The 25,866-nt window shown below is 40.2% G+C and overlaps 1 protein-coding gene across 1 annotated transcript in view; it reads left to right on the top strand.

Annotated features, from left to right (window-relative positions):
• The first annotated feature begins 474 nt into the window (after positions 1-474).
• The window catches only part of tgfbi (transforming growth factor, beta-induced), a 36,248-nt gene continuing 10,856 nt past the window's right edge, over positions 475-25,866 (top strand). The window contains exons 1-10 of the mRNA XM_067598243.1: positions 475-693; positions 2,608-2,706; positions 17,589-17,653; positions 18,848-19,005; positions 20,695-20,859; positions 22,000-22,146; positions 22,601-22,742; positions 22,888-23,100; positions 24,809-24,946; positions 25,072-25,214. Coding sequence (XP_067454344.1) covers positions 581-693; positions 2,608-2,706; positions 17,589-17,653; positions 18,848-19,005; positions 20,695-20,859; positions 22,000-22,146; positions 22,601-22,742; positions 22,888-23,100; positions 24,809-24,946; positions 25,072-25,214 — 1,383 coding nt within the window. The 5' untranslated portion in view covers positions 475-580. The remainder of the gene's footprint in view (positions 694-2,607; positions 2,707-17,588; positions 17,654-18,847; positions 19,006-20,694; positions 20,860-21,999; positions 22,147-22,600; positions 22,743-22,887; positions 23,101-24,808; positions 24,947-25,071; positions 25,215-25,866) is intronic.

Below are 25,866 nucleotides of genomic sequence, written 5' to 3'. Positions count from 1 at the left end.
AAGAAACACAGCTTTAATGTCCAAATTTGTAAAGTTTGCAGCTATTATTTGTGTACTTTTACTTCAGTGAGATTTTGAATGCAGGATTTTACTTGTAAAGGAGTATTTTTAGACTTTATTGATCCTCAGAGGGGAGAATTCACGTTACAGCAGAGCAGTAATAGTAGTAATAATCTACATTATATACAGGCTGTATACATGACCTGACTTGTGGATTGTAAAAATAAAAAGTTGTGCAGTGTATATACAGGAGTAAAGGTTGTGGTTGGTGTGTATAGTTACATGTGTTCATGTTATAGAGGTGAAGTCTGCGTGCAGGAGGTTTCTAACAGACTTTTACTGAAGTTAACGGTCTCACTGCTTCTCCTCATGACTTCATTCTTCTTCCACTGGGACCGGAGTGTGTCTGGTGTCCTGTGTCCGCCCCTCCTCCCCCCCCTCCTCCCGCCTCCCTCACTATAAAGCTCCGTGGAGGGACCGCGGGCTGCGCAGCAGGAAGAAGAAGCTGAATCAAGCAGAGAGGAAGAGGAGGAAGCAGCAGCAGCAGGAGTATTAACCGTCTTATGTTCAGAGAGAGAAGATGAAGGTGTGTCTGCTGGTCCTGGGTCTGTCCCTGGTTCTGACCGTCTGTGTGGCCCGATCTCCGTACCAGGCGGTGCTGCAGCACAGCCGGATCAGAGGCCGGGCGCAGGGGTGAGTCTGAGCCAAGCCGAACCGAACCGAGCCGGGCCGGGCTGAGCCAGGCCGAGCCGAGCCGAGGTTCAACTGTGTGCAGCAGACTGTGTCTCTGTAGTGAATCTGTGCATCAATATATTTAGTTTTCATTGTGTTTTTATTGAACTTTCTGCTTTGATTGATCTCTGATAATTAATGATCAGTAATAATGAATCTTTATCTCTCTAATGTTCTGTAAAGTGATTTATGTTCATTTTATCTGCTGTACAATCATTTATTATCATCATAATCTGCTCTCGAGGAACAAACGAGTTTAAAATGATCTCGTTTATTTAATGAGACTCTAAAAACCACCTTAAACTGTTGCTGTTGGATTTAAGGTGGAATGAGTCACTTTCAGGGGAAATAAGGACCAGAGATGTTTCGGCGGTAGAACAGCTGGATCTGATCACTGACAGATTAAACATGAGCAGCTGTGAGTTTAGATAAACTGATTTATCATCTGACTGTAAAATACAACTTCTAGAGACGTTTTCTCCTCCTGATAGTCGAATGTAAATCTGAATAATGTGACATATGTTATGTTATATTATTACTATATTTACTGGAAAGTATTTCTGTCTTATTAAAGCAACGAAAATCCCTAAAAAAAAAAAAACGATCTTATAAAAGCTCATAAACGTTTCATATCCATGTGAAGGTGGAGTTTTGGGTGATTTAACTGTTTGAAAAGATGTTTGGAGATAAAACAGCTGAAGCTCCAACATGAATGCAGATGTTCTAAACTGATTAAAAACCCTTAAAAACATCTGGTTTGATCATTAACAGACGACATGAACACGTTATGTTAAAGAGTTCAACTTTTAGAGACTTTTCCTGTGAGTTAAAAGTGGATTTAATTAAAAAAAAAAAAAAACTTAAATAAAAAAGATTACAGCTGCAGTAGATGTTTAAAAGTATTTCAGTGTTTTATTAAAGCAACAGAAACTGTTAACTGTTTATTAAAAGCTCATTAATGATTCATATGCAGGTTAAAGTCACATGACTTTCGGAGGATGATGCTGTTTTAATCTGGAGATTATTGAGCAGTGATTAGTTTGCAGATGTGCAGATTTCAGGAGATAAAATTTGATCAGATTTGATATTAATGAGTTAATGTATCAGCAAACGTTTCTGTAGAGATGCAGACTGTTTTCGTTTTTTTACATTAAAGTCTGCATGTTGAGTCCAGATGTTTGGACTTTAATAATAATAAACGTTATGAAAAGCAAAACATGAAGCGAACCGTAACATGTACAATAAAACCATCAGATAAAGTCTTTTAAAACCATAAAAAAAAAACATCTGATGTGATGCAACATGAACAAGTTTTATTGAAGAGTTTTGATGAAAAACAGTCCGTTTCATCATCACAGATGTCACGTTACTGACTGATTTATGGTCATAAACGTTTGTAATAATCCAACATTTCAGTGGATGTTTTAATGTTTTCAGTCTCTCTGTGTGTGTGATGAGACTTTAAAGTTGATCATGAACAGCTGACTTTAACGTCTGACTGATTTATGTTCTTTGACCCCATCAAAACTTTAAAATTAAATCAACTTTTTCATATTTTTCATGACATTTTAATGCGTTTCGCAATAAATCTGGACTGTTGTACAGTCAGTGTTTTATCAGAGGAACTGAAACTTGTCATATCCAGTTAAAGGTGGATGATGATGATGATGATGATGATGATGATGATGATGATGATGACGAAGCAAAACATCAGTTTGAGTCTAAACAAACCAAAGTGAAGCTTCTGCAGAGACGAATAACTTCATTTAAGATCAGATTTAAGGAGTTTACAGACTGTAGGATCGTTTTTTTTTTTTTTTAAGGGATGTTTTGAACCTCAGATCATGCTGACTGTGCGTCTCTCTTCTCTTTCAGGCCCAACGTTTGTGCCATGCAGCAGGTTAAAGGCACCGATAAGAAATATTTCACCAACTGCAAACAGTGGTACCACCGCAAGATCTGCAGCCAGCCAACGTGAGTCAAGAGTATTTAACTAAATTCATCATTACACATATCAATATTGATTCAAAGCTGATTTTTTAGGGACTAAAAATCTTCCTCTTCTTGAAATATTTGGAGGAAAAAAATGTAGTTGTTGAGTTTGTGAGAGTTTGTGAAAAGTGCGTCTGGATTTTGAGTCTCTCAGTTTGACTTCGGTCCTGGAGGACAGAGTGAGTTTGTGTTTGGAGGACGGAGGAATGTCCCTCTCCGGAGGTGTCCTCACCTCTTACATAACCCCCTGAAGAAGAAAAACGTTCTGTCTGGCAGAACCATCAGTGTCAGTTTACCCCCGAGTCCCAAAATCTGCTGCGACGCTGCGTGGTTCATTTAAAGCTGCAGAGTCTAAAAAACTCAAACTAGCAAACTGACTCATCAGTATTAATAATAATGTACTTAAATGTTACATTTATATAATGTAAGTAAATAATACATTTAAGTAAATAATACTTCTGCTTAAAGGACCAGTGTGTGGAGTTTAGTGACATCTAGCAGAACAGACTTTCACCACTAGATGGCTCTAAATCTCACACACTGCTCCTTTAAAAGACACGTACAGCTGTTTGTTTGAGCTCTTTACTAATAATTTTACACTCAGTTCTGAGTTAAAAGTCACTTCGTCTTGAAAATCACGTTCAGTTTGTTGGATTTTATAGTTTTAAGCCGTGACGCAGAGTAACTCTGACAGTCAGATGAGTCATCATGGTGAACTTCTCGTTTCTAGTTTTCTGAATCAGATGTTTTCTTATTTTGTCTTTTTTTCCATTTTTATGAATGATTTTAACAGAGAGAATTATGAGAAACTTTATTAGAGAAACATTTGTGAATGAGGAAGCAGAACGCCGCCGCCAGACGTCGAACGCTGACTGATTCTGTTTCTCGCCGCTGCGTTCGTGTGCTTGTAAAAAACGTCCGACGTCTGATGTTTGACTGTGAAGTTCTGAGAAACATCGAACATGTCTAAGTTCTCTGACGTCCGACTCTTCAGAACCTGAATTTATCAAACTTATCAAAGAAATTAAACCAAAATGTCAGAAAAGAGGAAGAAGTCCGGCAGATTTCCCAAAGCTGGAAGTGAGAAAATTAAAATGAATCACTTGTTTTGTCAGAGTCTGATGCTGCGTTCATGTCACACCGGACAAACTGTTCACATTAATGTTGAAGTCATAACATTGTTTTAATAATAACGCTTCTTTTTTCTCATTAAAACTCATGTTAATCAGTGAAAAGAGAACTGAAGTGTGTTTATCTGACAGTTACTGGTTTCTGTTACTGGAGATTCACTTTATATGTTCACAACACATCACTGTCGTCAGTTGGAAACCTTGTATCTGCAAACATCAGTTTCTTAGTGAGTTTTTAAAAGGTTTTCATCAGTCTGAACAAGTTTTACTTTTTACTTCAACTGTTGATCTTTAAATACATTTTACTGCTGATACTTGTGTACTTTCACTGGTCAACTGGTATTTTTCAGTTTGATGCTGAAGTAAAAAATCTTTTAGACGGGAGTTTTTGAGAGAAACAAAGAGACTCCAGTCAGACTGAAACACACACACACACACACTCACACACACACACACACACACACACACTCACACACACACACACACACACACACACACACACTCTGCTTTAATCCTGTTCGGCTCATGCGGAGTGAGCTCTGCGACACAGCTGGTCCACTGCTGCCAGACCCTCATTAATAATGTGTGTGTGTGTGTGTGTGTGTGTGTGTGTGTGTGTGTGTGTGTGTGTGTGTGACAGGAAAGTGTTCCTCTTGTAAATGTGTCATCACCTGAAATCTTCCAGTCTGCACTTCGTCTTAGAAACTTTCATGTCATCGTGTTGAACATAAAAACCTGAAACGCGCCGTTAAGTTTCGGTGTGAACGAGTGAAAAGTGGATTTCTGGGTGACGTATGTGTGTGTGCGTGTGTGTGTGTGTGTGTGTGTGTGTGTATGTGTGTGTGTGTGTGTGTGTGTGTCTAAGCACATTCTTCAGTGAAACGCAGCTTCACGTCTCCCCGCAGACGACAGAGGAGGGAGGAAGGTGAATGAAAATGATGAAGATTTAAGAGGCAGGAAGCAGGTTTTAATTCAGGGAGGACAGAAGCTGCACACATGAAAATATGCAGCAGTCTGTTTATTCAGCGCAGAGCGATGGAGGCAAAGAATTCCTACTGAAGAGACTTTATTAAAGCAGCGAATGAGTGTTTTTGACTTGCAGATGGTTTTTAGATCCAAAGTCTGGCTCACCGTGCGTCCACGTGTTGCATGGAGACATATTTTCTTGAGTGTTGCTCTTTATTCACATTCACATTTCCAGCTCTATTTTTATATTCTGGGACTCCGCTAGAGGAACTTTATTACAGTTAAAAACTCTTTATTTATCTTCTACTGGTCCTTTATGCAGCCCCTCAGTTCAGCCTCTGTCTCTAACAGGCCGTTTTAGCTCCTGTCTCTTTAAGCCCCGCCCTCCCGATGAGCCCACTCTGTTCTGATTGGTCAGCTTTCAGGAAGCTTCCTCCGGCTCCGGAGGCTACGTAAACAAACTATAGTAGCAGGATTTCACTTCTTTTTCTCCTTCTTTACTCCAAATGTCAACTTCTCAAATCCATCCGTACGTGTTGGAACAGAACAACATGGAAACACCTTAGCAACCACCTTAGCAACCACCTTAGCAACAATCTCAGACAGTCAGAGACAGCTGGCCTCCTGGAGTCACCTCAGTCCTGTTACCTGCAGCGGATGAACATGTTGTGACTCAGCAGCTGTCGTCGACGTGACTTTTTGACTGAAAATAATCCGGCTTCCTGATTGGTTCTCTCGAGACCCTGTCATCTGTCATCAGATGAAGTGTTTTCAGGAAGAAAAACATTATCTTTAGTTTCCATGGAGACGGCTGCATCAGCACTTTAACTGAGACTGTCAGCAAAAATGATTCATCCGTCGCCATGGAAACGGTTTGTTTCTTCCTGCTTCTCTTTTTCTCTCGTCTCTTGTTTCTTTTCTTTCATTCGTCACGTTTCCTCTTCTTCTCTTCTTTCTCAACGGTTTCTTTGCCCTCTTCCTGTCTTTTATCTCATTTTTATTTTCTTCTTCATGTGTTTCTCTCGTCTTCTCATCATTCTTGTCATTTTATTTCTTCACTTCCTGCTCTGCCCTGCTCTTCTTCCTCTCTTTTCTCTCAACCTCTTCATCACTTTCTCTGCTTTCGTCTTGTGTTTCATTCTTCTTCATCAGTTTCTCTTTGATTTCTTCTTTTCTCGTCTTTTCTTCCCGACAGTTCAGACGCTTTAAGACGAAAGAAAGAATGCAGTGAATCATGTTTGTGTCAGAGACTCTGGTTGGGAAAAAGCTCTCTGTGGATGTTTTTGGCCCTGATCAGTGTCTGGAAGGCTGCTGGTGGTCTGACTGGTAACGTTCATGCTGTGGCTACAACCCTGATCCAACATACTGGGACCAGTACAGGGCTGCAACTAACCAGTGGAAACCACAACACTGGCTGTGTACTAACATACTACTACTCAGTACAGTACTACAGTACTACAGTATTACAGTATTACAGTATTACAGTACTACAGTACTACAGTATTACAGTACTACAGTACTACAGTATTACAGTACTACAGTACTACAGTATTACAGTATTACAGTATTACAGTACTACAGTACTACAGTATTACAGTACTGCAGTATTACAGTATTACAGTATTACAGTACTACAGTACTACAGTATTACAGTACTACAGTACTACAGTATTACAGTATTACAGTATTACAGTACTACAGTACTACAGTATTACAGTACTACAGTACTACAGTACTACAGTATTACAGTATTACAGTACTACAGTACTACAGTATTACAGTACTACAGTACTACAGTATTACAGTACTGCAGTATTACAGTATTACAGTATTACAGTACTACAGTACTACAGTACTACAGTATTACAGTATTACAGTACTACAGTATTACAGTACTACAGTACTACAGTATTACAGTATTACAGTATTACAGTACTACAGTACTACAGTACTACAGTATTACAGTATTACAGTATTACAGTACTACAGTACTACAGTATTACAGTATTACAGTACTACAGTACTACAGTACTACAGTATTACAGTACTACAGTACTACAGTATTACAGTACTACAGTACTACAGTACTACAGTATTACAGTACTGCAGTATTACAGTACTACAGTACTACAGTATTACAGTACTACAGTACTACAGTATTACAGTATTACAGTACTACAGTACTACAGTATTACAGTACTACAGTATTACAGTATTACAGTACTACAGTACTACAGTATTACAGTACTACAGTATTACAGTACTGCAGTATTACAGTATTACAGTACTACAGTACTACAGTATTACAGTACTGCAGTATTACAGTATTACAGTACTACAGTACTACAGTATTACAGTATTACAGTACTACAGTATTACAGTACTACAGTATTACAGTATTACAGTACTACAGTATTACAGTACTACAGTACTACAGTATTACAGTATTACAGTACTACAGTATTACAGTACTACAGTATTACAGTACTACAGTACTACAGTATTACAGTATTACAGTACTACAGTATTACAGTACTACAGTATTACAGTACTACAGTATTACAGTATTACAGTACTACAGTACTACAGTATTACAGTACTGCAGTATTACAGTATTACAGTACTACAGTACTACAGTATTACAGTACTGCAGTATTACAGTATTACAGTACTACAGTACTACAGTATTACAGTATTACAGTACTACAGTATTACAGTACTACAGTATTACAGTATTACAGTACTACAGTATTACAGTACTACAGTACTACAGTATTACAGTATTACAGTACTACAGTATTACAGTACTACAGTATTACAGTACTACAGTATTACAGTATTACAGTACTACAGTATTACAGTACTACAGTACTACAGTATTACAGTATTACAGTACTACAGTATTACAGTACTACAGTATTACAGTACTACAGTATTACAGTATTACAGTACTACAGTACTACATACTCAGTCAAAGTTGACATTTTGTCAAACATAATTGATTATTAAAATAGTTGCAGATTATTTTTCTGTTGATCAAAGAATCGATTAGTTGACGGGTTTCCTTTATTGATCACATGTTTTGATTGTATTATTTTTGTTTAGAAAGACGGTTTCTGCATCTTCTGCTGAATTTTCTGTCTGAACTGGTTAGTTTGTCCGTTTTGACACCCAGAGAGAGTTCAGATGCAGTGCACCTCCTGCAGCTCCTGCAGCTCCTGCAGCTCCTGCACCTCCTGCAGCTTAAGCAGCTCCTGCAGCTCCTGCAGCTTAAGCAGCTCCTGCACCTCCTGCAGCTCCTGCAGCTTAAGCAGCTCCTGCAGCTCCTGCAGGTCCTGCAGGTCCTGCACCTCCTGCAGCTCCTGCACCTCCTGCAGCTCCTGCACCTCCTGCACCTCCTGCAGCTCCTGCAGCTCCTGCAGTGGATGGTTGCAGCTCTCCTTCAGTCAGTTAAACACAATTTTAGAATCAGACCAAATTTCTGTCTGATCAGTTTGACGAGCGGTTTGAGGTCGCAACGTCTGATTAATCACCTGATCGATCAATGATCTGATTGATAGATGATCGGCTGGATGTCAGATCAGATGATCAGATGATCAGATTTCCAACATGGCCGCTGTTTTTGTCTGTTTTCTTGTGTCTCTGAAGCCTGGAATGAACTTGTGAATGTTTATAGACGTATTTACAGACAGTTGATTTATTTGTTTCTGTTTGTCTGAACACAACAAAACTAGTTTTTCATGTTTGGTGTAGAGTTCAGTCTCCTGCTGCCTGCTGATCATTTAACATGATCAGGCACAAAGCATCTGTTAGCATCTGTTAGCGTCTGTTAGCATCTGTTAGCGTCTGTTAGCATCTAAACCTGCTGAAGACATTTTTTCATTTTGTTGTAAAACACGAAAAATGTCTTTAAAGCGACTCTGAACTTGATTAGAAATGTGGTGATTTGCTGCAGACATGAAACGCTGATAGTCTCTTTGTCAACTATCTAAACTTTATTCAAAGCGTCTCTGCAGAGCAAATTAAAGTCGCAGCTTCTGTTTGTGGAGATTCAAAGTGCAAGAATGAAACACGACATACAAGATTCATAAAACACACAGCTCAGATTCAGAGGTGAATGTATCATTGTGTGTGTGTGTGTGTGTGTGTGTGTGTGTGTGTGTGTGTGTGTGTGTGTGTGTGTGTGTGTGTGTGTGTGTGTGAAGCTGGTCTGTGATTGGACAGGATGTCGAGTTCAGTTTCCCACAAACAGATTCTTTCATTTCTGATCCAGGAAACGAAAAAAAGGGAAGCGAGAGTTTCTGCTTGTAGGAAGTGAAGCTGTTAGAGGATCTGAACACACACACACACACACACACACACGCACGCACGCACACACACGCACGCACGCACACACACACACGCACGCACACACACACACACACACAGTCTGTGGAAACATTCAGCTCTTATCATTGACAGTTTAATTAGATTCACACTCATGGTGGGGAGGGGTTTGAAGTGGGACTGTGTGTGTGTGTGTGTGTGTGTGTGTGTGTGTGTGTGTGTGTGTGAGAACAGTCCTGTCTTTGTGTCTCTGCTCTGGGTTTCTGTGGAGGGAGGAGGAGGCTGAGCAGAGGTCAGAGGTCAGCAGAGGGAAGAGTCATAACTCACCCCCGACTCCCCCGGAGACTTCAGATCCTTCACAGCTCGACACACTAAAGATCTTCAACAAGTTTAATATAAAAACTATAAATGACATATTTGTAAGTTAGAGGGGACGTACAGTTTGATGAAGAATGTGTCGCCTTTAAATTATCTGTAAAATTGTCCGTTTGTTTTGTTCTTTCGTGACTCACCTGAGCGCTAAAGGAGGTGACGCTAACGCTAACGCTAACGCTAACCTCTCAAGCAACAAACTGTACACGCTGCTCACAACCTCCTCTAGACTTCTGGGTAAAAATAATAATTGAATCTGTCTTGATTTACAAATAATTCTCCTAAAAAGACAATAGAAGTGATCATCAATCAAAGATGCAGTTACAGTACAAATAATCATTATATTCATTATTAATTAATTAATTGATTTGTTGTTCGGTCTATAAAATGGTGAAACGTTGATCAATGTTTCCTCAAATATTCAGTTTACCGTCACAGAGACTAAAGAAACCAGAAAATATTCACATTTAAGAAGCTGCAATCAGAGAATTTGGACATTTTTTTCTTAAAAAATCACTCAAAACAATTAATCAATTATCAAAATAGTTGGCAACTAATTGATTAATGGACTAATCGTTGCAGCTGTAGCAGACTGAGCTGTCTGTAGTGAAGCTGCTGTGACACTCTGATCTGCTTCCATCCAAAACTCTGAGTCTAAAAAGTCTTTCAATTTAGACTTAAGACTCTTTTTAGCCAAACTTTGCTGCTAACGGGACATTTTGTTTGTTTGTTTTCCTTCTGTTAAATGTGAAATGGGTTTAAAATTGAGTTTATTATTATAATTTGTGCCCCCTTATGGTTGATGAGTTACTATAATACAGAGTCTCCTGCAGTTTGAGTGTTTAGGTCAATAAAGCTCATCAATGTATGCTGAAGCTTTTACAGTAAAACCAGCAAAGAGGCTAAAATGGCGTCATGTGACCTCCGTAGTTTTAACCTGAAGGTGTGAGTGTGTTTTATCTGTCAGGCAGGTAAACAGTGACTCTCGTAGTCAGAAAGATGAAAACGATCACAGTCTTGATAAAAGTTGACAGGACTGATGATAATAATCAGGTTACATTTTAAAGCAAAGCGTTCGCTCTGTTTAGTTTCAAACATCTTTAACAGAAACCTGCAGCTTCTTCTTCTCTGCCTCTGCGGCAACAGTCTCTTCTTTCTTCTCTGAACCAAAGTTACACAACATGGCTGGAAAAGTCATTTAATCTTTGAGAAGCTTTTCTCAGCGACTCCTCAGGTTTAGTTTGGAGCCGTTTCATGTTGGAGCGAATCAGAGAAACAGAGTGAAGGTCGAGTCTGTGCTGCAGCGTCCGGAGTCCTGACTGATGTTAAAGCTGCTGGAACGTTTCCATCGGGTAGCTCGACCCCGCCGGCTGAATTACTGCGACCTCGCTCTGTTTGTTTTGTCAGAAATCCACGGCGGCCATCTTTGTTTATGTGGAGAACAAACGGGAGTCAAGTTTCCATCTGGTTTGATAATCAGTCCAGCGTGTGTGCCAACACACACACACACACACACACACACACACACACACTCGCAGTAGCTGATCTCCATCTGTTTACATTTTACTGCCGCGGTGATACGCGGCTGCAGGAGCTCTGGGAGTTTTTCCTTCTTCTGTCTCCAGACGTTACATTTTCTTTTATTAAAGCAGCTGCTGCTGACAGAGATGCAGAGACCTGGACTGAAGTCAGACTGAAACTTAAATTCTCACTTTCACTGTTAGGAAATATAAACTATAATAATACAGCAGCGTTTGTGCAGATTTTCACATTTTTAAAACCGTTTCTGGACACATTTGTGGAAACAGTTCGCTCAGAGGCATCAGAGTGAAGAGACTGTTGAACTCCTGCACTTACAGTTTAGTTTCTGATCGGTTCCCTGCAGGGATCAATACTGAGTCCACATGTTCAAACTCTTCAACAGCAACAATTCAGGATCAAACTGTGACACATTTGCATAGTTTTCACACAGAAAGCATTCAGTGACTACAGCCTTCAAATGTCCTCAATACTTTGTATTCATACGGATCAGAACCACACTGAAATACATCTATATTCAACCAAAAAACAAGACGAAAGCTTCCTGCTGCATTTCTATGACTCGTTCCTGTAGATACACTGTAGTACGTTGTATAGAGAGCTACACATCTGACTGTATTTACACCATATACACATTTATACACTATCAACCATTAAACTACATAAACACAATACAACAGTGATGTAATAAAGATCCTCATGTGCTGCCTGTTGTTGTGTTTTTATCTCAGTGTCTCTGATTGACACATGAGTTGTAAAGTTCAACATGTGACTCTGTTGAACCGAGCAGAGAACCAATCAGAAACAACCTCTAAATCGTGCTGATCTCAAACTGCTGAGGTGACAGATTTTTCTGCACCCGACACACGAGCATGAAAACCTGCGTGAAGAGAAGAAGAACCAAACTCCGACTTAAATGACCTCATATTGCTTTCAGTAAACCTTCAACTGATTTATGAACATCAGCAGTTAAAGATGGCAGCTGTTTCATGGCCTCCTGGGGGCTGGAGGGTCCGGTGGTGGGGGGTCTGATGTTGGAGGGTTTGGTGTAGGGGGGTCTGGTGTTGGGGGGTCCGGTGTTGGGGGGTTTGGTGTTGGTGGGTCTGGTGTTGGGGGAACCAGTGGTGGGGGGTCCGGTGTTGGAGGGTCTGGTGTTGGGGGGTTTGGTGTTTGAGGGTCTGGTGTTGGAGGGTCTGGTGTTGGGGGATCCGGTGTTGGAGGGTCCGGTGTTGGAGGGTCTGGTGTTGGGGGATCCAGTGGTGGGGGGTTTGGTGTTGGAGGGTCTGGTGTTGGGGGGTTTGGTGTTGGAGGGTCCGGTGTTGGGGATCCAGTGGTGGGGGGTCTGGTGTTGGAGGGTCTGGTGTTGGGGGGTTTGGTGTTTGAGGGTCTGGTGTTGGAGGGTCTGGTGTTGGGGGATCCGGTGTTGGAGGGTCCGGTGTTGGAGGGTCTGGTGTTGGGGGATCCAGTGGTGGGGGGTCCGGTGTTGGAGGGTCTGGTGTTAGGGATCCAGTGGTGGGGGGTCCGGTGTTGGAGGGTCTGGTGTTGGGGGGTTTGGTGTTGGAGGGTCTGGTGTTGGAGGGTGGTGGGGGGTCTGGTGTTGGAGGGTCTGGTGTTGGGGGAACCAGTGGTGAGGGGTCCGGTGTTGGAGGGTCTGGTGTTGGGGGGTTTGGTGTTTGAGGGTCTGGTGTTGGGGGATCCGGTGTTGGAGGGTCCGGTGTTGGAGGGTCTGGTGTTGGGGGATCCAGTGGTGGGGGGTTTGGTGTTGGAGGGTCTGGTGTTGGGGGATCCAGTGGTGGGGGGTTTGGTGTTGGAGGGTCTGGTGTTGGGGGATCCAGTGGTGGGGGGTTTGGTGTTGGAGGGTCTGGTGTTGGGGGGTTTGGTGTTGGAGGGTCCGGTGTTGGGGATCCAGTGGTGGGGGGTCTGGTGGTGGGGGGTCTGGTGGTGGGGCAGCGCCACACAGCTTTCCTCTACAGGTTTTGTTGTTTTGTTTGTGTACCAGAACATCTACAATATTTCTGCAACTAACGATTATTTTCATTATTGATTAATCTGACTGTTTGTTTAGTTGTTTGATCTGTAAAATGTCAGAAAATAGTAAAAACTGTTGATCAGTGTTTCCCAAAGACGACGTTTACTGTCATAGAGACGAAAGAAACCAGGAAATATTCACATTTAAGAAGCTGGAATCATTTTCTTCTTAAAAAAACGACTCAAAAAGATGAATCAATTATCAAAAGAGTCTGCGATTAATTTAATAGTTGGCAACTAAAAGACTAATTGTTGCAGCGTTCGGCTCATCAGAGATCCTCCAAACATCCCAGCGAGTTTCCTCATGTTCATCCATAAAGGACTGACAGAGTCCTGCCCGTATAATACCTGATAAAGTCCAAAGTACAACAAAAAAGACATAAAAAACATTCAAAACCATCGAGATTTGGATTTAGATGTAATATTTATCTTAATAAAAGCACATATATGTATATATGTGTGTATGATTCAGTTTCTTTTAGTTGTATTTAAAGATTAAAGCTGAAACTTGTGATGTAGTGACAGACGTTTTATAAAGTAAGTTTATAAAGTGTTTCCTGCTTCGTTTTCCACAAAGTGCTTCATGTTCCTGTTTCCTCCCAAAGAAAACATCTGAATATGATGCAAGCAATGGAAACACTGAAAAACATGACTGAGAATTCATATCTGGAACACAGCAAAAACTAACAATTATTGTCATTATCGATAATTTTCTCAATTAATCATTTGGTCAATAAAACATCAGAAAAGATGACGTCATCATTTTGTCCAACCAGCAGTCAAATATAAACAAAATATTTGATTTACAGTCATTTATGACCAAGAGAAGCAACAAATTCTCACAGTTGAGAGACTTGAACCAGTAAATATTGTTTGAAAAATGACTTTAAAGCTTCACTACAGTCGGACGAAGCTGAGCTGAAGCTGCAGAGTCTCTGACTATTAAACACATCAGATTCATTCATCATAAAACTGGACAGATTCATTCTTTTACTGTAAAAATTTAATATTTTTACACGTCGCACATGAATAACGAGCGGCTGTTTTAGCTCAAAGTTTGTGTGACGAGCTTCTGAGTTTATTATTAATGATGATGAAAGTTATGTTTTGATGTTTTCTGATCACTGTGGACTCTTAGAAAACCCTAAAACATCCCATCACATCCTTCCGTATAAATATATACATACAGACAGGTGACACATTAAAGGAAAAACCAACATGCAGTGTGTCAGTAAGGTGTTGGACCATCAGAACATCTTCAGAGCTCCTTGTTATTGATCCTACAGTCTCTGAACTCTTCATCATCGTCAGCTGGGTTGAGATCTGATGACTGTGAAGGTCCTAACATATGATTCACATCATTTAATACTCATCAAACCATCCTGGAAGAGACCACTCCCATCAGGATAGACATGTTTCATCATAGGATTAAAGCTGATCACTCACAAATACTTTGTATTGATTAGCAGTGACCCTTCCCCAAACCATGCCAGCATAACAGAGCCCCCAGACCCCCTCACTGTAGGGGTCCAGCATCCAGACCTGGACCAGGTTTTCCTTTAATCTGTCACCCATCTGTATATATATACATATAGACAGACGGTTATTTATCCTGAGGATAATTCACGTATCATAGCAACAACATACAAGCAGCAGATCATAAACATGTAATACAGCAACATAAAGAAAAACTAAATAAAACTAAATTGAGTTGCAGTGACTCAAAGTGACGCTGTTAGTACAAAACTTTATAATAGTACAGTATAAATAATTAAAATTCAAATGATAAAATAAAAAACTGAGGATATTTACTTGTTGCTAAGTCGTCCAGTCACCTGACGTTTATTTTGTAGCAAGCAGGAAGTGTTTTTCCTGGCGGTGGGTGTGCGTCCCCCGTCGGTCAGTCAGGCGTCTGACTGCAGATTCTTCTTCTCTCGGAGGAAATGAGCTTTATGAGCCCACACGGCTCAGCCACATTTATTATGGAAATCTCAACAGGAAGTGCTCAACCTACACGCTTCATTACAGAACACATGTGAGTCAGACGCTTTCCAGGCGGGAATCAAACCCGAGACCCTCCGAGAGAAAAACACTCCTCAAAATCTGTTTATTTCTGCAGCAAAGTCTGAACACGTTTAACATCAACTCAGCAGCAGCGCAACAAGTACTGAGATACTCTACTGCAGTAAAAGTACTCGTAGTTAAAGTATTGCAGTAAAAGTACATAAGTATTATGAGCTTGATGTAGTTAAAGTATTGCAGTAAAAGTACATAAGTATTATGAGCTTGATGTAGTTAAAGTATTGCAGTAAAAGTACATAAGTATTATGAGCTTGATGTAGTTAAAGTATTGCAGTAAAAGTAGTGGTTTGGTCCCTCTGACTGATATATTATTATATATGACATCATTAGATTATTAATAGTGAAGCATCAGTGTTAGAGCAGCATGTTACTGTTGTAGCTGCTGGAGGTGGAGCTAGTTTACACTACTTTATATACAGTTAGCTAGTTTAGTCCAGTGGTTCCCAACCTAGGGGTCGGGCCCCTCCAAAGGGTCAGCAGATAAATCTGAGGGGTGGTGAGATGATTAATGGGAGAGGAAAGAAGAAAAAACAAAATTCTGATACACAAATCTGTTTTCAGTTTTTGGACTTTTTCTCTAATCTTTGATTTTTGCTGAAATATTGGATCATTTGAACATTTATTGAAATGAAAGCATGTGAGAAGTTTAAAGGGAAAAATCACTATTTGGTGGAGCTGTTAACAACTCATAGACATGTGAAATGTGACCCCGACTACACACTGCTTTTTGTAAGACGTCAAAAGACAAAAAGGTTGGAAACCACTGGTTTCACCTTTAACAATGTGTTGTATTTTAAAAGCTTGTTATATTATCCATTGTGTCAAATCTTCATCTGAAAAGTAACTAAAGCTGTCAAATAAATGTAGTGGAGTAGAAAGTACAATATTTCCCTCTGAAATGTAGAAAGTAGCATCACATGGAAGTAGTTAAGTAAATGTACTTAGTTACTTTCCACCTCTGGCAAAAAGCACCATATCTCCTTGTTAGTTTACTACAACAGAGGATTTTGTTTCTCCAAACGTCCGTCTGACCACTAGAGGTCACTGTGACTCTCAGCTTTGTCCTCCAGATAATCAGAACAATATTTATTTCAGGTAAACTGGTTTATTATGGGAAGCTCGTTGTTTATGTTCTCATGGAAACGAGTCTGAACCTGAAGAATTTCTCATGTTATGTTCATTATTATTATTTTACACGTGGAAACAGTAACTTGAACTAAATAACTTTATTAGCATCATTATACACAGACAGGAATTTATGTGTCTCCTGCAGCAGAAACGTTACAGAGAAGTTTACGAGCTTCTGACGGGGAAAACTGAGAGTTTATGGTTTTTTAACCTGAGGCTCAAATCTTGTTGGAGTGAAAGACACGTTAGTGAAGAAGAGGAGGAGGAGGAAGAGGAGGAGGAGGTAGACTGATTCTGTCCAGGTAGAGCAGGCGAGACAGAAAAACACAAAGTGGAAGACATGAAGCTTTCAGAGGATGAAGGACAGGAAGTTTGATAGGAGAGGAGGAAAGAGGACGGAGAGTTTCCTGATGTGTCTTCATGAGGTTGTTTAAACTGGGTTTCAAGTGAACAGCCGAGACACGTCGCCGTTCATGCACGTGTCCATCATGTGTCTCCAGGGTGTCCAGCTGCCCTCTTGTGTTGAGATTTCGTTATGATTGCGTTACGTTACATCCGCTAGAAGGTCAAAGGGCCCAGTCGTTACGTCAGTCTGTTCTGAGAAGATCTAACCTACACGTACGAACTGTCCCAACTGTTGAGAGGACAAAGTCATTTGGTGTTGGCGCGCTGTCACCAAAACAACCACCACGTCCTCGTCAGGGACGCATCAGGACACATCAGGACACATCAGGACACATCAGGACACACCAGGACACATTGCATTTACACTACAAAAGATATGTGGTCAGATGCGTCCCAGACCAACTCGGCAAGTGGTTTGAGTGACAGTCGTGTCCACTTCACTTCAAGTGTAAACAGGGTTCATGTGTCCCGATATGTCCTGATGTGTCTTTATGTGTCCTGATGTGTCTTTATGTGTCCTGATGTGTCTTCATGTGTCCTGATGTGTCCTGATGTGTCTTCATGTGTCCTGATGTGTCCTGATGTGTCCTGATGTGTCTTCATGTGTCCTGATGTGTCCTGATGTGTCTTCATGTGTCCTGATGTGTCCTGATGTGTCTTCATGTGTCCTGATGTGTCCTGATGTGTCCTGATGTGTCTTCATGTGTCCTGATGTGTCCTGATGTGTCTTCATGTGTCCTGATGTGTCCTGATGTGTCCTGATGTGTCTTTATGTGTCCTGATGTGTCCTGATGTGTCTTCATGTGTCCTGATGTGTCCTGATGTGTCTTCATGTGTCCTGATGTGTCTTTATGTGTCCTGATGTGTCCTGATGTGTCTCTGCTGCAGGGTGATCACCTATGAGTGCTGTCCTGGTTATGAGAAGATTCCTGGAGAGAAGGGCTGTCCTGCAGGTATGACCTCTGACCTCTGACCTCTGACCTCTAACCTCTGACCCGCCACTAAATGAAAAAGAGTTCATGTCAATACTGAGATAAAAGCAGACAAACACACTGAAATCTCTTATTGTAACAAAAGACAGAAAAGTTTATCAGCAGCCTGCAGGGATTCACTGATGCTCTGCTGTTTGTTTGCTAATCAGACGTTGTTCATTTATAAAACCCTAAATGTTTAGTTTTCAGTTATATATAAGCATTTATTTAATGCACATTTGTTTTTCCATCTACTTCCTCATGACTCATGTAAATCTCATCTGCTCTTCAGAGGATTTCCAGCAGAATTTTCCAACGAAACAGACACAGATTATGTCGTTAGTAAATCCAGCAGAACATATGATCAGAGTCTGTTAATGTTTCTGCAACATTAAATAAGAGGAAACAAACTGCGACTCCAGCTGCTGCGTCTGTTTAATAAACACTGAACAGCGCAGTGGTGATGTATTTAAAAAAGTATAAGTTTAACGAAATGAACAAAAGAAGAGGCGGTAAGTTTTTGTCTCCAACTTTCAGTTTATTATTCATTTAATAATCACTTCAAAATGATTCATCTTGTGTTTGATGCAGAATGCGTCACAGCTTTGTCAAATAGCAGAAAAGCGACTATTCAAATCACAAACGGTTTGTTGATTTTGACATTTCTAATGCAGAAAAGTTAAAAGTGAAATATTGCAGAGATTTCTTGAATTTGTGTTTATTACTGTGATTGATCTGATCTATAAATTTTCTCACGAGATCAAACTAAAAAGTCGTCATATAAAAGCTGCTGTGACCGAACTCTGACCTCTACATGCAGTGATGTCACTGTTGCATTGTGGGTGTTCTGCTCTGACAGTTTGTTGATGACTCCGGTTCCTTTTAGCTGCAGCTGGCAGAGTATTTGTTGAGTTTGAGTGTGTTTGTCTCTGTGTGTGTTTACATTCGACTCATCATTCTGTTGTCCTGATTTTACATATTGTCATCTTGCTATTTTGGTCTATAAACACCACGTCTGTTTCCTGCCTGTCCGTCCTCTGTTGCTCCTCCTGAAGGGTTTGTGGGGAGATTGTTCAGAGGATGATGTATGTTGTACAGATTGTAAAACCCCTTCAGGTGAGGTTGTGATTTGTGATGTTGTTCTATATAAATTAAACTTGACCTGTGTGGTTGCAGCGCTTCCTCTGGTGAACATCTACAACACGCTGGGTGTAGTCGGCGCCACCACCACACAGATGTACTCTGACCGCGCCAAACTGAAGGAGGAGATCGAAGGTCCGGGCAGCTTCACCTTCTTCGCCCCGAGCAACGAGGCCTGGGCCGCCCTGCCGACAGTCAGTACAACAACATCGATCAGTCCTACTGACAAGTACAGTAGTGGAAAGTAACTAAGTACATTTACTCAAAACTGTACTTAAATACAGTTTTGAGGTACTTGTACTTTACTTGAGTATTTGAGTGATTTTTCCCTCTAAACTTCTCACATGCTTTCATTTCAATAAATGTTCAAATGATCCAATATTTCAGCAAAAATCAAAGATTAGAGAAAAAATCCAGAAACTGAAAACAGATTTGTGTATCAGAACTTTGTTTTTTCTTCTTTCCTCTCCCATTAATCATCTCACCACCCCTCAGATTTATCTGCTGACCCTTTGGAGGGGCCCGACCCCTAGGTTGGGAACCACTGGACTAAACTAGCTAACTGTATATAAAGTAGTGTAAACTAGCTCCACCTCCAGCAGCTACAACAGTAACATGCTGCTCTAACACTGATGCTTCACTATTAATAATCTAATGATGTCATATATAATAATATATCAGTCAGAGGGACCAAACCACTACTTTTACTGCAATACTTTAACTACATCAAGCTCATAATACTTATGTACTTTTACTGCAATACTTTAACTACATCAAGCTCATAATACTTATGTACTTTTACTGCAATACTTTAACTACATCAAGCTCATAATACTTATGTACTTTTACTGCAATACTTTAACTACATCAAGCTCATAATACTTATGTACTTTTACTGCAATACTTTAACTACATCAAGCTCATAATACTTATGTACTTTTACTGCAATACTTTAACTACATCAAGCTCATAATACTTATGTACTTTTACTGCAATACTTTAACTACATCAAGCTCATAATACTTATGTACTTTTACTGCAATACTTTAACTACATCAAGCTCATAATACTTATGTACTTTTACTGCAATACTTTAACTACATCAACTACATCATGAAAATAGTCCCCATAAAATGCACCATTTCCTCCTGTGTATTCGTTACTGAGCCTTTTTTACACATGAAAACAGTATTTGTGAGCTGTTTGTTCTGAGTCTGTTGGGTGCTTGAATATCTGCTTGAGGGTTTAGTTTAAAAATAAAAACTTCTAAAGATCCTCGTTTGTTGACAAGAAGAAAAATATAGAATAACATCTGACTGATCTTTAATTAATTGAAAACGCAGACAGCTTGTGTGTATGTTCAGGATTTTATTGAATGTTTTTGGCAGACCATACTGTAAATATCTTACATAAGACCCTAGCAACCTCCTAGCAACCAGCATCCTACCAATAAAAAACACCAACAACAACCACAAGAAACACCACAATAACATCCTTCCAACTCATTTTTTAAACCTTTATTTAAACCTCTTAAGCTTCCCAGTACAACCAGTCTGATGTGTAAACCAAAAAACAGCTTGGAGTCCAACACCTTACTCAAGGTTAGGAAGGACAAGAGCTGCTATTTTTTAACTTTCCAGTCACATTTCTAACCTTCAAGTCACCACTGGCCCTTAGCAACAACTTAGAGACCACCTAGTAGTACCATCAACAGTACGACTGCTGCTACTGCCAAACAACACACACAATCCACCGAAATCCACAGAAACTACCTATTAACAGCATCACCCACCCGAACACCAGCTGGAACCATCACCAATGCAGATGAATGACAGCAGTGATGTAAAATGATACACTGATTCTGTGCTGCCGTCACGCTGCAGGAGATCCTGGACGCCCTGGTGAGCAACGTGAACATCGAGCTGCTGAACGCTCTTCATTACCACATGGTGAACCGCCGGCTGACCTCCGAGGAGCTCAAACACGGCTCCTCCTTCGCCTCCATGTACCAGGACTTCCACGTCCACATCCACCACTACACCAACGGGGTCAGTATTGCATCACACACACTGTGACATGTGACTTACACTCTGTAGATCAGGAGAACTACAAGTCTTAGAGGTCCACTTACCAAATTTCCACCGTCTCAAAGGTCCATTAAAGCTGCATTATGTGATGAGAGCTCTGTATATGAACATTATTTCTGTATTAGTAAGAGACATGACTTCTTTGTTGTGTAACCAAGTCCTTAAACTTGTGCATAAAAAGTGATGTGAAAGTGGAGACACTGGTGTAAATGATCCCTACAGGATTTCTGAGTGTTTTTGTGATTACTGCAGCAGCTTTTCTCAAAAATTGCGATACAGTTTGCCATGTTTATGTCTCTTTTTGCAGTAAATTTTTGCAGGAATTGGGAAAAATTACCAGCAAAGGAAAATAATGTGATTTTTTTTTAAAAAACTCGTACCAATGAAGAATCATATTTAATGACTTCCTTGGATAAAAAGCATCCTGAATATCACAGAAACAACTATATTTCAGTGTTAATGTTTAATGTGTTTTCTGAACATGAGAACCATGAGGACTCAAAGTTCTGTAAAAAAGAAAATACTTTAGTTCCATTTATATCCTTGCTGAATGCGATGACGTCAGTTACCACAACAACAAACGCCACAATTGGTCCAAATCACAAACGTCTGTTGATTTCATGTGGAAAAGTTGCTGTAATTTAGCAGAACTGCAAGATCTTGCAAATATTGCAGATTTGAATTGAATTAGTGTTAATTATTGCGATGGCAGAATCCCGGAGGGATTGATCAGTGAGTTCTTGATATGACGACTTCAGCTGGTTCAGTTTAGTGGTTCTTCATGTTTTTTGGATAGTTTTTTTCAGAACAGGCGTGTTTGATGTCGCAGTGATGTAGTTTGGCTGCTGTTTCATTGCAAATCAAACACAATGGTCTCTTACTCTCTGCAGGCAAAATTAACATGATTCTTCTCCAGTTTTTGTTCCTCATCTTGACTAAAGTGTTATTTAGATCCTGTATCTGGAGCTTATTGAGTTTATTTGCTGTAGAGTTTAGTTTCACATCCTAAATATGTGAAGTGAAGCTGCAGCTCTGACAGTTGTTTGTGGATTTGAAATTGATCAGATTTGTAGAATAACAGATTTCTGATCGCCTCCTCAGATTGTGACGGTGAACTGTGCTCGTCTGATCAAACCCGACCAACACGCCACCAACGGCATCGTGCACGTGGTCGACCGTGTCATCACCGCCATCACCAACAACGTGCACACGCTCATCGACGTCGACGAGGACCTGGAGACCCTTCGTGTAAGTACATCTGTCAATATATCAATATATCGATCAGTACTCCTGTAGGCGGCACATTAACATAGTTGGAAATATGGACAACGCTAATTGTGATTGGTCCAAAGTTGTGCTAATTTAAAAAATGTCTTTCTGCTCTTAAAGAGACAGTTGAGGTTATTGAGTCGTTATTATTAGATTAGATAATTAGATAAGAAATGTTTATTGTTATAACACAAAACATTCTTGTTATTTCATGAAATCAACATATCTCATTAAAACAAACGTTTCTCCTTATAATTAATAAATTGGTTTGTTGTTACAACAACACCCTGCCTGAAGAGACGATACTGTAGCGTACATCGTCTATAAAAAGTGAAAATGCTGGTTAACGTGGTTTGATTACATAAAATATCTTGTTACAACATAAAAAGGAACTTGTTATAACAAGAAACGGACTTCCTGTTGTGTGTTTCAGACCGCCATCGCCGCTGCTGGTCTGACCAGTATTTTGGAGAACGAGGGTCAGTACACCATCTTCGCTCCCACCAACGAGGCCTTCGAGAAGATCCCTCCGGAGACCCTGAACAGGATCCTGGGAGACCCCGTAGCTCTGAAAGGTGACCAGCAGGAGGCGCTCTGACTCTCAGCTGCTGTACATCAGACTGGAGACTGAAAGCTGTTCGATCACGTTTATGACTGACAGTCGGCTGATGAACTTGACTTTGATGTTGTCCACATGTTTACCTGTCTGCCCCCCCCCAGACCTGCTGAACTACCACATCCTGAAGAACATGCAGTGTGCGGAGTCCATCGTGTCGGGGACGCCGATGGAGACGCTGCAGGGCACCGTGCTGGAGGTCGGCTGTGATGGAGACCAGTTGACTCTGAACGGGAAGGCCATCATCACCAAGAAGGACCAACTGGGAACCAACGGAGTCATCCACTACATCAACGAACTGCTCATCCCCGACTCAGGTACTAATACTACCAATACTACAATACTACTAATACTACTGATACAACCAATACCCCAAATACTACCAATACTACAATACTACTAATACTACTGATACGACCAATACCCCTAATACTACAATACTACCAATACTACTAATACTACCAATACTACCAATACTACAATACTACTAATACTACTGATACAACCAATACCCCGAATACTACCAGTACTACCAATACTACAATACTACTAATACTACTGATACGACCAATACCCCTAATACTACAATACTACCAATACTACTAATACTACCAATACTACCGATACTACCAATACTACTAATACTGCCAATACTACCAGTACTACTGATACTACCAATACCCCTAATACTACCAATACTGGGAGTACTACCAGCACTGTGTTTAATACTGAGAGAACCACTACCAAAAAACAGTGCAATACATCCAACTAAACCAAAATAAACAAAGTCATCCACTACATCAACAAACTGCTCATCCCCGACTCAGGTACTAATATCACCAATACCACCAATACTACAATACTACTAATACTACTGATACAACCAATACCCCTAATACTACCGATACTACTAATACTACCAATACTACCAATACTACTAATACTACCAATACTACCAATACGACAATACTACTAATACTAGTGATACAACCAATACCCCTAATACTACCGATACTACTAATACTACCAATACTACCAATACTACAATACTACTAATACTAGTGATACAACTAATACCACTAATACTATCAATACTACTAATACTACCGATACGACCAATACCCCTAATACTACCAATACTACCAATACTACCAATCCTACCAATACTACTAATACTAATGATACTAGTAATACTACTGATACAACCAATACCCCTAATACTACCAATACTACCAATACTACCAATACTACCAATACTACTAATACTACTAATACTACTAATTCTACTGAACCAAATCCTACCTGAGCGTCAGTACTAATACCAAAGTACTTTTTTAAATATCTTTCTATGAGAAATTGAAAATGTTTCTGTCCTTTATTTCATTCACAAAAATGAATTTGTTGATAAAATAATTTAAACTGGTTTAAATCCGTAACCAGTCACCATCAGACCACAGAAGAAGAAGATCAATCTGTTCTCTACTGCTTGTGATACTCAACTTACAGTATGTCAGTCAGCACTGAGGTTTGATGCGAAGCTGCAACTAACGATTATTTTCATAATTGATTCATTTATCAATTATTTTCTCCATTCATTGATTAGTTGTTTGGTCCATAAAATGTCCAACTCAGAGATATTCAGTTTACTGTCATAGAGACTAAAGAAACCAGAAAATATTCACATTTAAGAAGCTGAATCAGAGATATTTGGATATTGTTTCTTACAAACTGACACAAAATGATTTATCGATTATCAAAATAGTTGGAGATTGATTTTCTGTCGATCGACTGATAGATTAATCATTGCAGCTCTAGTTTGATTCTCCTTCCAACTGACAGAATAAATAAATAAATCTACAGTACAGAACTTGGTATCAGTATACTACTGATACTGCATCAAATACTCAGAGTACTACTGTCCACTGTTACCACCCAGCAGTAACAGTACTAACAGCAGTAGGTACTTGCAGTATTATTGTCATGGTTACTTGTTGTAAAAACTTACTTATACTCTTTAACTTGCAGCCAAAACTCTCCTGGAGCTCGCCGAAGGTTCATCCGTTGCCACGGCAACCAGGCTGTTCATTGAGGCCGGTCTGAGCTCTCACCTGAGGGGCTCTGAGGCGCTGACCTTGCTGGCTCCTCTGGACGACGGCTTCAAAGGTAAAACTCCCTCTACGTTCCTTAAACTCTCAGCGTCTCGACCTTTTTACCTCCAGGACGCAGGTCAGGTCTGGGCATGAGCAGTAGCAGACTGCTGTCATGTGATCCGTCTGTTTCTCTAACAGGCAGTCTGACGATGACGCCCGACATGAGGAAGCTGATGACCAATCACATCCTGAAGGAGCAGCTGTCCTCTAAGGCTCTGTATCACGGTCAGGAGCTGGAGACTCTCGGAGGCCTCAAGCTGCGAGTCTTCGTCTACAGAAACGTAAGAACGAGTTTCTTTCACTTGTTGACTCCTGACTGGATCTGCAGCGGCACAAGAAACGTTTACAGATATTTCTTCTTCTTCAGGTGTTTTTGGACAATATGTCTGTAGTCAGTTTAGCTTTGAGCTCTTAAAAAACACTTAAAAACACCAAAGGTCTGAATTTACAGATAAAAGCTGAGTTTGGTGTGACTGTCAGGTGTTGACAGCAACGCTGATGATGGAAACTGACAAACCTTTTTAGTTTATTACAAGTCGCTATCATCATTAGACAGAATGAAATGACCAGATGATGGCGCTAGAGGAAGAGTCAGAGGATCAGAGTTATTACAGTTCATCCTGAGGGGAACGTGAATGTGTGAAACTAAGTAGATGTTGACATATGACCTGCTGATGGCGCTACAGAGAGGGATTCATCCTCTGAGGAAGATGAACGTCTGCTAACAATCTTGTTATTAAAGTTGTTGAGATCAGAGCTGCAGCGATCAGTCCATTATTACCAATATTGTGACAACCAATTAATCAGTTTAAGTCGTTTTTTAAGAAAAAGTCCTGTAAACTGAAGATCTTTGTGTTGTTGACTGTTGGTTGTTTATTTGTGCGGCACATTTCAACAGCAAGACAATTCAAAGAGCTTTACATAAAACATAAA

Source organism: Thunnus thynnus, chromosome 9 (assembly GCF_963924715.1).
Source record: "Thunnus thynnus chromosome 9, fThuThy2.1, whole genome shotgun sequence".
Lineage (NCBI taxonomy): Eukaryota > Metazoa > Chordata > Actinopteri > Scombriformes > Scombridae > Thunnus > Thunnus thynnus.
Note: the sequence above shows the minus strand (reverse complement) of the source record. Positions and strands in the feature narration are given on the sequence as shown.